Genomic DNA, 12766 nt, shown 5'->3' on the forward strand with positions numbered 1-12766 from the left:
GCGGCAGGTGGCTCGCAGGTAGGCGCCTCTGGGGGTCCCGCCGCCGCGCCTCCTCCCCGGTGGCTGCGGGGCGCGCCGACCCTCGCGTCTGGCGGGCGGGGACGCCGGGGTCCCCGGGAGCCGAGCGGCGGTGGGCGCCGCGGCTCACCCGCCCGGCCAGCCCTTCTTCCCAGCTCCCCTGGCCCCGCGCCGCACAGCTTCCGGCTGGGATGGATCTCCAGTCCCGGGAGCCCACGAACCGCGGGGGGTGGGGGCGCCCGCCGGGGCGAGGGGACGGCGCGATGGGGGAGACGGCTCTGGCCCCCCAGTCCCGTCCTCCCGCCTTTCCTCAGACCTCCCCCCTTTGGAGATTGCGCCCCGATACCCCGCCGCCCCGGGAGTGTATGGGCGGGAGAGAAAAATCAAGGTCCTGGACTGAGAGGAGAGGACCCCAGAATCCCCCAGGCTGGGGACGTGTCGACACACTGGGGGTTCTTTGGGAAATCCGGGACCGGGGGGGGGGGGCGTGTGGGAGCGACAGGTGGCTCAGATTAGGGGGCGGGGCGCCCCGCGGGGAGGGAGGGCCGGCGAAGTTTCCGCGAAATGGAGGGGGCGAGTCTGGCACACCGCAGGTGCCCAGTGCTCGGGGGAAGGACCATCAAGCCTAGAATCTGGCGTGTTCCTGACCAGGGCCGCAGAAGGTATCGGGGTCCCAGGCTGAGACCCTGCATCTGCACCCCTTGGGGCCCGGGGCCCCGGGGGAGGGCCTGCGGCAGAAGGGGAGGAGCTGACGTCGCCCGCCAGCCGGCTGGAGGCCAGGACCTCTGAGGCCCAGACTCAGGGGCTAGTGACTTAGCCGGGATTAGCTGAACGCTGGCTCCCGCTGGCCCAGCCCCCGCCAGCCAGGTCTCCAGGTGCCCAACTTAAGGACCCGTTCAGCTCTTCCCCCCTCGCTGGCCAGTCCCTCTCCCAAGCTCTCTGCTAGGAGCCCCAGCTCTTTATTTCCCATCACAAGGTCTTCTACAGCTGCTCCCCCCACCCGCCCCACACCGAGGTTGCCCTCCCCTCCCCTTCCTCTCCTCCTGCGCTGGCTCCGCCCCACCCCCCAGCTGCAGCCTCTAGGCCTGGAGCCTGCATCAGTCCCACCCATGACACCCTTTGCCTGCAGCACGACCCCAAAGTGATCATCCTGCCCCCAGCTCCATCCTCGCTGGACCTCTGCCATGCCTTCTCCCATCTTCCCAGCTGGTGCAAGGAGGCCCCTCTGCTGACTCGCGGGTCCCTGTCACCAGAGCTTGGTCCTCACCCGTGGCCACTCTGCCTTCCCTTCTCTTCCCCCCTCATCTCTCTTGAGCTTTGCTTGGGCCCTAACTCTTCCCTGACTTCGCAGCACGTGATGGCAGAGACCCCCAGCCCCATGGCCAGGCCTGGGGAGCCTGGTGCTGGGGAGGCCCAGGAGGAGGAGGAAGTGGAAGAGCCGGATGCTGTGAGGTCAAGGGCAGAGATGCTAGAGCAGGCCCGGGAGTTGTTTCTGCTTTGTGACAAGGACGCCAAGGGCTTCATCACTCGGCATGACCTGCAGGTGAATCCCCAGTCCCGAGAGGCTGCCCCAGCTAGGGGCTGACCTTGGCTGCTCAGCCCTGGCATCCTTGCCCGGCCAGGGTCTGCAGAGCGACCTGCCCCTCACGCCGGAACAGCTAGAGGCCGTTTTCGAAAGCCTGGATCAGGCCCGCACAGGCTTCCTCACCGCCCGGGAGTTCTGCCTCGGCCTGGGTGAGCTGAGCCCCTGAGGCCCCTCCCTCTCCCTCCCCACCCCCTTGCGCATTGAGAGCCCAAGGGCCCATGTGGGGCCCACACCAGACACAGATGGCAGATGTGCCTCTCCGTGGCCTCCCTGTGGAGCACAGACTGCTATCAATACACACATGCCCCAGAGGAACCCCCTCGTTAGTGCAGCTGACCCTCCTGCTCCTTGACCCCTCACTTCCGTGCCAAACCCAGGTGGGGCTGGGAGCCGGGCTTGCTCCATGCTGGCCCGGGTGTTACCTCCCATTCCTAAACTAAGCTTCAGGCCAGAATAAGGAAGAAAAACAGGAAACTGGGCTCAGAATAAGGACAGGATGTGTGTGTGTGTGTGGGGGGGGAGTGGTGGCCAAGCCGGGGTGCTAACACACAGCCTTGGTAATCTCACCTTCCCCTGTCCACAGGGAAGTTTGTGGGGGTGGAGTCAGCCCAGGGCTCACTGCCCTTCCAGGCTCTAGAGGAGACCTTTGAGTCGGGCTGGTCAGATGTGCAAGGCACTGAGGGCTCCCTGGAAGAAGAGGAGGAGGAGAGATTCTGCCAAGCGCTGGAGCAGCTGGGGGTGGCCCCAGTTCTGGGAGAGTGAGTTGGTGCTGACCCGGCTCCCAATTCCCTCCTCTACTGTCACACCCCCCCCACCTGCTACCTGTCCATGACCCCACGTGTCTGTTCCAGGTCAGTGGCTCTCTTAGCTGGGAGACACTTGGGAGGGGCTGAGCGTGATTTCAGCATAATTTGCATTTCAGGGGGCAGCCGACAAGGCTGCGGGAAGAAGGGCAGGCGCTGGGCCCAGCCCTGTGTATATACAAGACACTCCGCCGCCCCACAAGCCCTGTACACACGGACCCTAGGCAGGGACAAAAGCACCCCGGAGAGGGTCACCCTGCAAACGTGGCTGGTCTATCCAGGGCGCAAGTCTCCAGAGGGCTCAGCCTTCGGGATGGGGTCGGGGAGCCCCCGCTTCAGTTTTAGCCCCCGCCCTCTCCCTGCAGGCAGCGAGCGGTGCAGACGCTCTGGACCCGTTTGCAGCGCGAGCGACCCGAGCTGCTGGGCTTCTTCGAGGACGTTCTGATGCGCGCGTCCGCCTGCCTGGAGGAGGCGGCCCGAGAGCGGGACAGCCTGGAGCAGGCGCTGCGGCGGTGAGGGCTGGGGCCAGGGCGAGGCTTGGGGCCAGGTGGCTGGACTTCGGGATGCGGTGAAGGCGGGGCTGGGGTCTGCGTGCCGGCAGGCTCGGGCAGCTGTCTCACTCCCGGTCCCCCGAAGGCGGGAGAGCGAGCACGAGAGGGAGGTGCGGGGTCTGTACGACGAGATGGAGCAGCAGCTACGCGAGCAGCGCCGGCGCCTGCGGAATCAGGTGGGCGCGAAGCCCCCGCCCCCGCCCCGGCCCAGCCCAATCCCAGGCGCGCGTGTCCCCCTGACTCCGCCCTCCCTGAATTTGTTCCACCTGGCCACACCCCTGGCCCGGGCCCCTCCACCGCCCGCTGAGGCTCAGGGGCTCCCCGCGAATCCCAGGAGCTCCCCCGCGAGGAGCGCAGAGGCCTCCTGGAGCTGGAGCTGCAGAACCGCGAGCAGGAGCTGGAGCGTGCGGGCCTGCGACAGCGGGAGGTGAGTGGCCGCCCGCCTGCCCCTGCCGGGGAAGAGTGCGACCCACCCAGCCCAGGCCCCGCCGTCCCCCATGCACTCCCCGGTGTATTTGAGGTCCCCCGTGTCTCAGTGCCCCCGGCCCCGGAATTGCTGGGAGTCGGGGTAAACGCAGCACCCCGAAGAAGAGGTGGAGGGGTCCTCCCCGACTCGGATGCCCCCTTACTCGCCAGCTGGAGCAGCAGCTGCAGGCCCGGGCCCGCGAGCAGCTGGAGGCACAGGCGCAGAACGCCCAGCTGTGGCTGGCCAACGCGGCGCTGAGAAGTCAGCTGGACGGCGCGCAGGAGCAGCTCCGCAGACTGCAGGGCGAGGCGCAGGGCCGCCGGGAGCAAACCCTACGGTGCCTGGGGGTGGTGCTGGGGGGAGGCCCAGCCCCACAGCGGGCCCGGGGAGCGGGTGGGGCCGGACCGCCTTGGGGGCCCGGGCCTGGGGCACTTCCATCCCCCGCCATGTCCCATCCCTGCCCTCAGGGTCTGCATGGGCTAGTGCCATGGGACGCCCCAGGAGCCTCCCTGCACCCCGGTCACCACCTCCCTCCCGCAGAGAGGTGGTCGCAGTCTCGAGGAACATGCAAACAGAGAAGCTCAGTCTCCGGCGACAACTGGAGCTCCTCAGGTGCGGGAGGGAAAGCGGGTGGCACAGGGGCCTCTGTTCCTGACCACTGCCTCATCCCACTTGGGGAGGGGGTGCTCTCTGTCCTCCATCCCTCGCGCGGCAGCTCCGGCCGGACACCCCTCCTCTGGTCTGAGGGAGAGCAGCGCCCACATGCCCCGCCCCGGAATGCTGCCTCTTGAGAGCTTAGAGCCCGCGGACTCCCCTTCCCTAGGGAGCTGAACACCCGGCTGCGGGACCAGAGGGACGCCTGTGAGGCCAAGCGGCTGAGCAATGGTCGAAGGAAAGCTCTCGCCATGGCCCGCTTGCCAGGGTCCACCTGCTGCTGCTGCTGCTGCTGCTGGGCTCACCCTCCGACACGTGGCTCTGGGCCCCTTCCCAGTGCCCACTGACCATCCCCGAGAGACTTGGAGAAGCCGCCCCTTGAAGGTGGTGCGTTGTGGCTAGGTGCTGCCCATGCAGCAGACCGAAGGAACGGAACTCACGTAGGAGTGCTGAGTCTCAGGTGCCTTCCTGCTGGTCCTCATCCTGTCCCCATCCCATCAAACCCATCTATGACCAGCAGAAGAACTCCCTCCTCCTAATAAAGTCCATTGACTGCCCTGTGACTTCCTCCGCTGTGTGTGCGAGAGCCGCGGGACGCATGCAGCTCACACGGGGGGTGTCTGTCGACGCCGGAGGCAAGTGGGAGAATTGTGTGTGGTGCGGGTGCCCGGCCCCGTGGTGCTTGCTGCACGCGTCCCTGCATGTCTCTGGTCTTCACGACCTCCCTGTCCACTAGAGCTGAAGCCCCATGGAGACCTCTGTGGGAGCAAGGGGACTGAGACCCATTGTCTCACTAGGGAGCTGCTCCCAGCCTTAGTTGACCTCCCCTCCCCACACGAGTCCTCACACAGCCCTGGGTGGACCAGCTGGGCGCACTGGAGTTGAGCCGGTCTTGAGCGGGAACTCCAAAGCGGCCAGAAATTGTTCCTGCGGCCTGGGACACAGCTGCCCCACCCCGGCAGCCCTTCTCACGCCCCTCTCTCCACCCTCACTGGGAAGCTGGGAGCTGCTGGCCAGAACCGTAACTCTGGGCAAGGAGCTGGGACAAGTGCTGCCCACTGTCCACGGAGAGCCACTCGAAATGACTGCAGATTCTGACCGACCCCACCTGGATCTGGGAATGAGCCTGGTGGGTTGGGAGTCCCCTCCCCCTCCTTACTCCCACTGTCGGTTTCCCAGTCCCGCAGGTCAGCAGGCTCTCCCGTTTCCCTCACCCCTTTCCACGCCTGCCAGGACTGATGCCTTCCAGGCTGGACTGGCTCTGGCAGGGACTCCAGGCCTCCGCTCCAGGCCGTCCTCCATATGCACCCAGAGACACCCCACTCCTGCATCTGATCACGCCTCCAGACCCTCCCCCAAGGTCAGCATCTGTTCTGTCGACCCTCTGGCCTCCGGGTGGTTCCTGAGGTTCGAGGAGAGAACCGGAACCCGGGCTGGGCCTCGGGGAGAGCCGGGTCTTGGACACAGTCCAGAGCCTCTGCTGGGCTGACCGCCGCCGCCTCCATCGCCGCCTCCACCGCCCCCAGCCCAGCTCCTCTGTCCGCCCTGCTGCCTCCACAGTCCCGGTTGGCCCCCCAGCGCCCGCGCGGTCTGAAGTCGCCGCAACCGCGCCCGCGCGGCGCTCGGCTGGGACCTGCCCAGCGCCAGCCGCTGTGGGCGGGGCCCGCGGCTCGTGGGCGGGGCCCGCGGCTCGTGGGCGGGGCCCGCGGCTCGTGGGCGGGGCCCGCGGCTCGTGGGCGGGGCCCGCGGCTCGTGGGCGGGGCGCATCACACGCGCAGGCCCCCAGCCGGCAGTGCAGTCTCCGCGCACCCAGCCGCCGCCCGCCGGGTCCCCCCGTCCCCGCCGCGGCCGCCGCCCGGCCGGACTCGGACGCGCGGCCGGTGAGTCTGCCGCCTGGCCAGGCAGGGAAGGGCCGGATGTCCCGGGACCCTGTGTGGCCCGGACCGCGAGGCCCGGCTGCAGGCGCCTGGAGGGAGGGCCGGGAGCGCCGGGAGGCCCGGTCCGCCGACCCGGCAGGAGCTCCCCCTTGCCGGAGGGAGCCGGACGCGGGGGAGCCGGTGGGCGGAGGGGCACCCGGGGCGGGGCGAGGCGCCTCCTGGGTCTTCGCACAGGCCTGGAGGCCCCTTCGGCCCCAGCTGAGCGCCTTGGTCATTGTCTCTGGACGCCCGTGCCCGTCCCTCCGCCCGGATGCAGGTGGGCGCGCGGTCCGCTCGCCCGCAGGGGGCGGCGGCTTCACCGCGGTGACGCGCCGCCGCCTCCCCGGGCCTGGCTGGCGCGGAGTGCGGGGCTTCTGGCCTTGCGGCGCGGGTCTCCCATAGGCCGGGGGCCGGGGTGGGGCAGCCGTGTCCCAGGCCGCAGGAACTATTTCTGGCCGGCGCTTTCCCAGGAGGCTCACATCCGCCAGGCACTCCTGGGAAGAGGGGCCCCTCCTCCGCCGGTCGTCCGCGCGCGGGCCGCGGGGGCTGGGACCTCTCCACCGGCCCAGGGCCAGCCTGCGGGAGCCTGGGGCCTCCAGACCCCCAGCTCCGCGTACGGGTCTGCGAGGCTTGCGGCTACTGCTGCTTGGTGGGGTGAGGGGCAGTGGCGGGTCAGGCAGGAGGGCCCAGGGAGTGGTCCCTCCCCTCCCAGGAGCACACTCTCCAGAAATGTTTTCTGCCCTGCCCACCGAAGCACAGACCAAAATACCGGGCCTGGCCTCTCCCCTCCCTGCCGCTGGGAGTGGACGCTGCCTACTCTGGAAGCCCAGCTGGGCCGGATTCGAGGCCAGGGGCGCTGCAAGGAGGGGGTGACAGGATCTTGCCTATCCAACGTGGGCCAGACCTGGGACCTGTCCCTGCCCTTCTAGCAGAGCCTTCTAGGGAACTTCCGGTCACCTGTCTTACAGAGGAGCCTGTCCCCACCAGCAGCCAGGTGAGTGCTGGGTGGGGTGGGTGAAAGTCCTGCCCAGGAGGTGCTGTGCTTGTCTGGAAACGTGGCCTGGGGCGTCCCACTGCCATCTGTGCCCCAGGGCCCTCTCCACCCTCCACAGTGCAGACAGCCCACACCAGAGCAAGCAAGGTGTCCCTGGATGCCCACTGGGGAGGAGCACAGTCTGAATGGTCCTGTCTTGCTGGGGTTGGGGGGGGCTGCCCCCTTTCCAGTAACGAGGACCAGCAGAGGAAGTACCCCGAGGTCTGGGGAGTCTGTTTCTGCCGGATCTATTTCTCCCTCCCTGGTGAAGGGGAAGGCAGGCCTTCCCTTGAACAAACAGCTAAGGGGCTTCCCTGAGGCCATGTTGTTATGAAGGGGCAGATCCGTGTGTGTCCCAGCGGCCTCCCCCACAAGCCGCCAGTAGGCGCCTGCCCGCCTGTGACGTGGAGCCCCGGGAATGTTGTGGGGGGGGGCGGGTGGGGCCTGGGTGAGCTCACCCGAGGTGCCTGCTGGGGCTTCCTACCCGGGCTGCCAGCAGGGTGAGTCAGCCGGTAATAGTTGGGGTCTTCCTCGTCTCCCTCATGCCCTGGGGTCTGGTCTCGGAAGCCAGGCCCTTCAGCCTTCCAGGGCCCGGCCTTCAGCTTGGCTGTGGGCAGTAGGCATCCGCTCTGGCTGGGGGTGGGGGAGTGTTGGGGGGTACTGAGCGGGGGAGATAGGGCTCCTGAACTGCTCTCCCAGCAAGCATCTTGGTTCTTGAACACCTTCCCAGGACGTTCATGCAGCCGATGTTTGGCTGGGCTTCAGCGGGGGGCCAGCCTATGCATCTGTGTCCTCTCCTACTGCCCCCACTGGTGTCTGGCTGACGCTGCAGTCCCGTCTCGGTGTGGCGGGCTCACCGACATCCCCTTGTCTCTCAGCCCCAGGATGGGGGAGTTCAGTGAGAAGGCGACATGCGGAACTGTCTGCCTCAAGTACCTGCTCTTCACCTTCAACTGCTGCTTCTGGGTGAGGAGTGGGCGCCCCTCCCCCTGCCGCCAGCCGTCCTCCCCTCCTGCCCATCCCTGGTCCCTGAAGGAGCCTTGACCTGGGGGCTCAGCCCCATCTCTCAGACCTGGAGCCCGAGGTGGTGACTGGCGTGTGCTGCCCACAGCTGGCCGGCCTGGCCGTCATGGCGGTGGGTATCTGGACGCTGGCCCTTAAGAGTGACTACATCAGCTTGCTGGCCTCGGGCACCTATCTGGCCACAGCCTACATCCTGGTGGTGGCTGGCGTTGTCGTCATGGTGACCGGTGTTCTGGGCTGCTGTGCCACCTTCAAGGAACGGCGGAACCTGCTGCGCCTGGTCAGCAGGGTGGTGGGTGGGGGTACTTGAGTGGGGGCCCCCCACCAGGCTGCTGGGGGGGGGCCCTGGGGCCCTGATGAGAAAGAAGGGAATGATGGGGGTCAAGGGTGACACTACGGCCCCTGCTGTGGTCGCTGGTGGGGGTCGGGTGGGCACCCCACTTGTCCAGCCCCAAGTCCCCACATCCCAGTGGGCCCGCTGAGGGAAGACACCAGCACCACCTGCTGCCTGGAGCCCTCTGTGGCCACTTAGGTTCTGAGGTTGGGGGTCCTGCTCCGTTGTGCCTGGACACTAGGAATCCTCATGGGACGGGGATGTCTGTGCCCAGCCCCACCTGACTGGGCCCCTGTGCCACCCCCTAGTACTTCATCCTGCTCCTTATCATCTTTCTGCTGGAGATCATTGCTGGCGTCCTGGCCTACATCTATTACCAGCAGGTGAGGGGCCTGGAGGGACAGGAACCCGAGGGACACACGTACACACACACAGGGACACACGCACACAGATGTGCCATGTAAGACAAGGACACCGACACGCACAGACACAACCCCGCCATGCTCTGGAGCTGAGCACTGGGCCATTAGGCCCTGGGGATGGGGGCTGGATCACAGTGGGGAGGATGGGACAGCAGAGATGGACAACCTACCTGTTGCACCCAGACTGCCCGGCTGGGGGGCTCGCGTGGGGAAGAAAGTGTCCATGGGATCCAGAGCTCCCTCCCTGTCCCCAACTCTGTCCATGGCCACCTGGTGACTCTCCCAGTGCAGTTCCCCCTCCACCCCCGCAGCCAGCAGCTGGCCCTAACCCTGCTTGGAGGCTTTCCCAGACCTTTTCCCCATCTGCACCTGCCTCCACCTGTCCCAACTTGGGGGGTCTGGAACTGTGCAGCTGAACACCGAGCTCAAGGAGAACTTGAAGGACACCATGACCAAGCGGTACCGCCAGCCAGGCCATGAGGGTGTGACCAGTGCCGTGGACAGGCTGCAACAGGAGGTGAGTGGGGGCGTGGTGGGGAGTGTGCACAGTCCTGCTGGCCTCCCTGCACCTCCCGGTTGGCGGGGGTGGGGGGGTGGGGGGTCGTCCCTGCCTTGGGGGCTCAGCTGCACCGTGTTCCTGCTGTAGTTTCACTGCTGTGGCAGCAACAACTCCCAGGACTGGCGGGACAGCGAGTGGATCCGCTCGGGCCAGGCGGGTGGCCGCGTGGTTCCCGACAGCTGCTGCAAGACCGTGGTGCCTGGCTGTGGGCAGCGGGACCATGCGTCCAACATCTACAAGGTGGAGGTAGGCCGGCAGGTGCCTGGACTCCTTGGTGAGGGGCCGAGGAGCTAGGGCCCCAGGGCGTGGGGAAGGGACTGGAATCCCCCACCTTCAGTGCCCCTGCCCCTACCCCACCAGGGCGGCTGCATCACCAAGCTGGAGACCTTCATCCAGGAGCATCTGAGGGTCATCGGGGCAGTGGGCGTTGGCATCGCCTGTGTGCAGGTTCGGGAGTGGGGGGACAGGCCCCGGTGGGTGCGTGGCGGGGGCGTCCCGCGAGGCTGGCGCTGTGCTGCGCTCACGCGGGCTCCGTGGCAGGTCTTCGGCATGGCCTTCACGTGCTGCCTGTACAAGAGCCTGAAGCTGGAGCACTACTGAGCATGCGCGGTCCCGCCGGCCACAGCTCCGCCCAACTACTGAGCATGCGCGGTCCCGCCGGCTACAGCTCCGCCCAACTACTGAGCTGGCACTACTGAGGGCTGCGGAGCCGGACTCCCAGGGTGCTGGTCCTTCCCCACTCCGCCCAGAAGCGTTCTCCAGCCTGTGCACCCACCCCACACCAGTGACCTCTGGGGACCCCTACCCTCAGAGGGAGCCGCAAGTGCCTTTCTCCGCAGACCAAAGGCCTGAGACGCACCCCTGCCACAGCAGGGAAGGAGTACTTCTGCCTGCTTGGGAGGTCTCGGGGTGCTCCCTGCGCTCGGCCAGAGGGGCTGGCCCACTCTAGGGTGCTCTCAGACTCCCAGATACACCCTTGTGCGGTGGTGGGGGCAAATCCGAGGGGGGGCACTGCTGGGTGGGGGCGGCACCAGGGAACACAGGACAGCTCCCGGTAGGCAGTGTGCCCAGTGCCCACCACTGGACCACAGACCCCTGCCCACTCCAGGGAAAGCTCAGCCAGTCCGTCCTGTGGGTCCTGTGCCTCTGCCCTCCCCAGCCTGGCTTCTGCTGCCCCCAAGCCCCTGCTGGGACTTCCCCACCACTCTCCTCACTCAAAGGCCCACACCTGTTCACTGTGCACTGCCCTGCCCCCTTCCCAGAAGCAGGGGCTTTGTGGGTTTTATTCACTGCTGTATCACAAATGCCTAGAACCGCTCATGCCACGTGACAGGCGCTCAATAAACGTTTGTGGAATGGACACGTGAGCTTACTGTTGGTGACAGACTGGGTCCTGGTCCTCAAGGCCATCCCCCCTAGCAGGGTGGACAGAATCACCCACCCAGTGCCAGGACAAGGGGCTGGGAGGGCATATCCCAGGGATCCGGGGCAGCCATGTGTGAGCCAAGGACCGAGGGGACTCCAGAGAGAGGAGGGCTAGTAGCAGGGACGGCTGGCCACAGGCTGAGAAGCAGGAAAACCTTGTCCATTCTGGGACAGGAAAGGGGCAGGGCTGGAGCCTCCCAGAGGCAATGGAGGCCTTAGATGCCCTGGGCCTGCTTGTCTCTGGCCTGTGTAGCCGTCAGGGGCTGGGGGAGGCCTCTGGAGCCGACACGAGAGGCTGGAGTTCTGCAGGACCCAGACCCTGGGCAGACCCTGCCTGCCCCTACCCCTACAGCAGGTTTGTCTGTGGGCCGTCAGAGGACACTGTGTCCCATGTCCAGGCAGCAGTGTTTGCTCCGAAGAAGGTGCCCAAGAAACTCGCCTCCCTCTCACCCAACCACACACTCCCACCTACTGCCCGCTGGAGGACACCAGGGCCTGCCGATCAGGGTGGACAGCTGCTGGCCTGAGCCTGAGCTAGAACAGGACAGAAGCCCCCAGCAGAGAGCTCTTCGGTCAAGTCCAGTCCAAGGGAGTCCATGCTAATGGCCAAGGCACTGGGAGCTTAGCGAACCCTGTCACCCCAGAGCCTACCCAGGGCTGGCTGTGGAGGCTGGGCACCGCGCCTTCCCCTCCACAGGGACTAGGCCAAGGGAAGGAGCCTGCTGAGCTTGGCTGGAGCCAAGAAGCTTCCAGCAGCAAGACCCTCAGGACGGGCCGCCAAGGCCACGGCAGGCGTTCTAGCCAGGCCCCAGAAAAGCACGTGAGGATCTCTGTGCTCGGCCTACAGGGCACCCAGGACCTGGGGGTGGGCACACCCGTGCCCCTTGGGTCCCCATCCCCAGCGCTCTTGGTTGGCTCCCCCTCCCCCGGGCAGTGGCAGCCGAGGCCACCCCAAGCAGCTTCAGGCACAAGGCAGGACGCAGAAACGCCCGCGGCGCGGAGCCACACAGAGCCACACCGACGTCAGGACCTCGTCTCGGTTCTGCGAAGACCTTTACTGGACAGCTGCCCGGGGAGCAGAGACACAGGCCCGAGGGTCGAGGGCAGGGCCGGCAGGCGGTGTAAGCCTCCCGCGGGGAGCAGGGCGCGGGCGCCAGACCCTCACTTCTCCAGGGGCGCGTAGTTGAGCAGCTTCTCGATCAGGTCCACGTGCGCCAGCAGCATGCGGCGGCAGCAGTAACGCTTCAGGCCAAGCGCGTCCAGGGCATCCCTGCGGCGAGAGGAGCAGACTGCTCGTCCAGGCCGACCCGGGGGCACGGAGCGCCCTGCCCGCGGCGTCCGCGCCACGCGTCAGGGACGGACGCGTCTCTCCAAGCAGTCCCCTTCCTCCCGTCTCTCAAGCCAGCTAGAGTGGTCAGCGCCCCTGCGACCCGGCCGCGGACGCCCTAAAGGCCTCCGGGCAACGCCCGCGGCACCGCTCCGCTGCGCAGCGACGGCAAGGCGGGCAGGGGACGCCGGCTCGGGCAGCTCCCACCCGGGGCATCCAGGGGGAGCGGGTCCCACCGTCCCCTCGCCCCCGCGCCCCGCCGCAGCCTACCTGCGCCCCGCGGCCCCGACCTCGTCCTACGCCCCTGCGCCCACGCCCCACAGACCCCGGACCCCGCCGCCGCCCTGGAGTCCCGCAATCCCGCACCCGCGCACGAGCCGTCGCCCCGCGCCCCGGCAGGCGAGGACCCGGGGCCCCGGCTCCCCACCCCGCGCGGCCCGGCGCCTCACCCCTCGGTGTACTCGGCCTGCAGCAGCCCCAGGTAGGCCTCCCACTTGTTGCCGACGATCTTCCCGCAGGTGAAGCAGCGCACCGGGATGATCATGGCGGCGGCGGCAGCGCGGCGCCCGCACGGCCGGATCTGGCGGCGCTTCCGCCGCGGAGCCGGCCCCGCCTCGGGCGCGTTCATGGCGCGGGGGGAGAGGGCGTCC

General features: G+C 67.6%; 3 protein-coding genes across 6 annotated transcripts; 2 read left to right on the forward strand and 1 right to left on the reverse strand.

Annotated features, from left to right (window-relative positions):
* CRACR2B (calcium release activated channel regulator 2B) lies at positions 1–4640 on the forward strand. Its single transcript, XM_044261218.1, has 10 exons — positions 1–18; positions 1370–1561; positions 1641–1752; positions 2187–2361; positions 2772–2918; positions 3043–3133; positions 3292–3384; positions 3594–3760; positions 3964–4035; positions 4247–4640. Exons 2-10 carry the CDS (start codon positions 1376–1378, stop codon positions 4422–4424), a joined length of 1221 nt encoding a protein of 406 aa, XP_044117153.1. The 5' UTR covers positions 1–18; positions 1370–1375; the 3' UTR covers positions 4425–4640.
* A 1254-nt stretch (positions 4641–5894) lies between these two features.
* Positions 5895–10724, forward strand: CD151 (CD151 molecule (Raph blood group)). Of its 4 annotated transcripts, none has more exons than XM_044259922.1 (9): positions 5895–5957; positions 6753–6987; positions 7905–7992; positions 8138–8329; positions 8692–8766; positions 9218–9322; positions 9452–9610; positions 9725–9811; positions 9905–10724. In XM_044259922.1, the coding sequence occupies exons 3-9, from the start codon at positions 7912–7914 to the stop codon at positions 9962–9964; spliced, it is 759 nt and encodes a 252-aa protein (XP_044115857.1). In that variant the 5' UTR covers positions 5895–5957; positions 6753–6987; positions 7905–7911; the 3' UTR covers positions 9965–10724. The 4 variants fall into 4 exon arrangements, with proteins under 4 accessions (XP_044115857.1, XP_044115856.1, XP_044115858.1 ...); XM_044259921.1 differs by having other exon boundaries at positions 5904–5957; positions 6748–6987; XM_044259923.1 differs by having other exon boundaries at positions 5904–5957; positions 6923–6987.
* Positions 10725–11825: 1101 nt separating this feature from the next.
* Positions 11826–12723, reverse strand: POLR2L (RNA polymerase II, I and III subunit L). Its single transcript, XM_044259937.1, has 2 exons — positions 12566–12723; positions 11826–12059 (listed from the first exon to the last, which is right to left on the reverse strand). The coding sequence occupies exons 1-2, from the start codon at positions 12658–12660 to the stop codon at positions 11951–11953; spliced, it is 204 nt and encodes a 67-aa protein (XP_044115872.1). The 5' UTR covers positions 12661–12723; the 3' UTR covers positions 11826–11950.
* Positions 12724–12766: the final 43 nt, after the last annotated feature.

The sequence above is a fragment of the Neovison vison genome, chromosome 7, assembly GCF_020171115.1.
Source record: "Neovison vison isolate M4711 chromosome 7, ASM_NN_V1, whole genome shotgun sequence".
In the NCBI taxonomy this organism is placed as follows: Eukaryota; Metazoa; Chordata; class Mammalia; order Carnivora; family Mustelidae; genus Neogale; species Neogale vison.

Bases quoted from the DNA above. Each gene is read 5' to 3' on its own strand.
- CRACR2B (XM_044261218.1), top strand. From the start codon at position 1,376: ATGGCAGAGACCCCCAGCCCCATGGCCAGGCCTGGGGAGCCTGGTGCT. The intron at 2,919-3,042 runs GTGAGGGCTGGG...GGTCCCCCGAAG, and splicing joins CTGGAGCAGGCGCTGCGGCG to GCGGGAGAGCGAGCACGAGA. The intron at 4,036-4,246 runs GTGCGGGAGGGA...CCCCTTCCCTAG, and splicing joins CGACAACTGGAGCTCCTCAG to GGAGCTGAACACCCGGCTGC.
- CD151 (XM_044259922.1), top strand. From the start codon at position 7,912: ATGGGGGAGTTCAGTGAGAAGGCGACATGCGGAACTGTCTGCCTCAAG. The intron at 7,993-8,137 runs GTGAGGAGTGGG...TGCTGCCCACAG, and splicing joins CCTTCAACTGCTGCTTCTGG to CTGGCCGGCCTGGCCGTCAT. The intron at 9,611-9,724 runs GTAGGCCGGCAG...CTACCCCACCAG, and splicing joins CCAACATCTACAAGGTGGAG to GGCGGCTGCATCACCAAGCT.
- POLR2L (XM_044259937.1), bottom strand. From the start codon at position 12,660: ATGATCATCCCGGTGCGCTGCTTCACCTGCGGGAAGATCGTCGGCAAC. The intron at 12,060-12,565 runs GTGAGGCGCCGG...CTCTCGCCGCAG, and splicing joins CAGGCCGAGTACACCGAGGG to GGATGCCCTGGACGCGCTTG.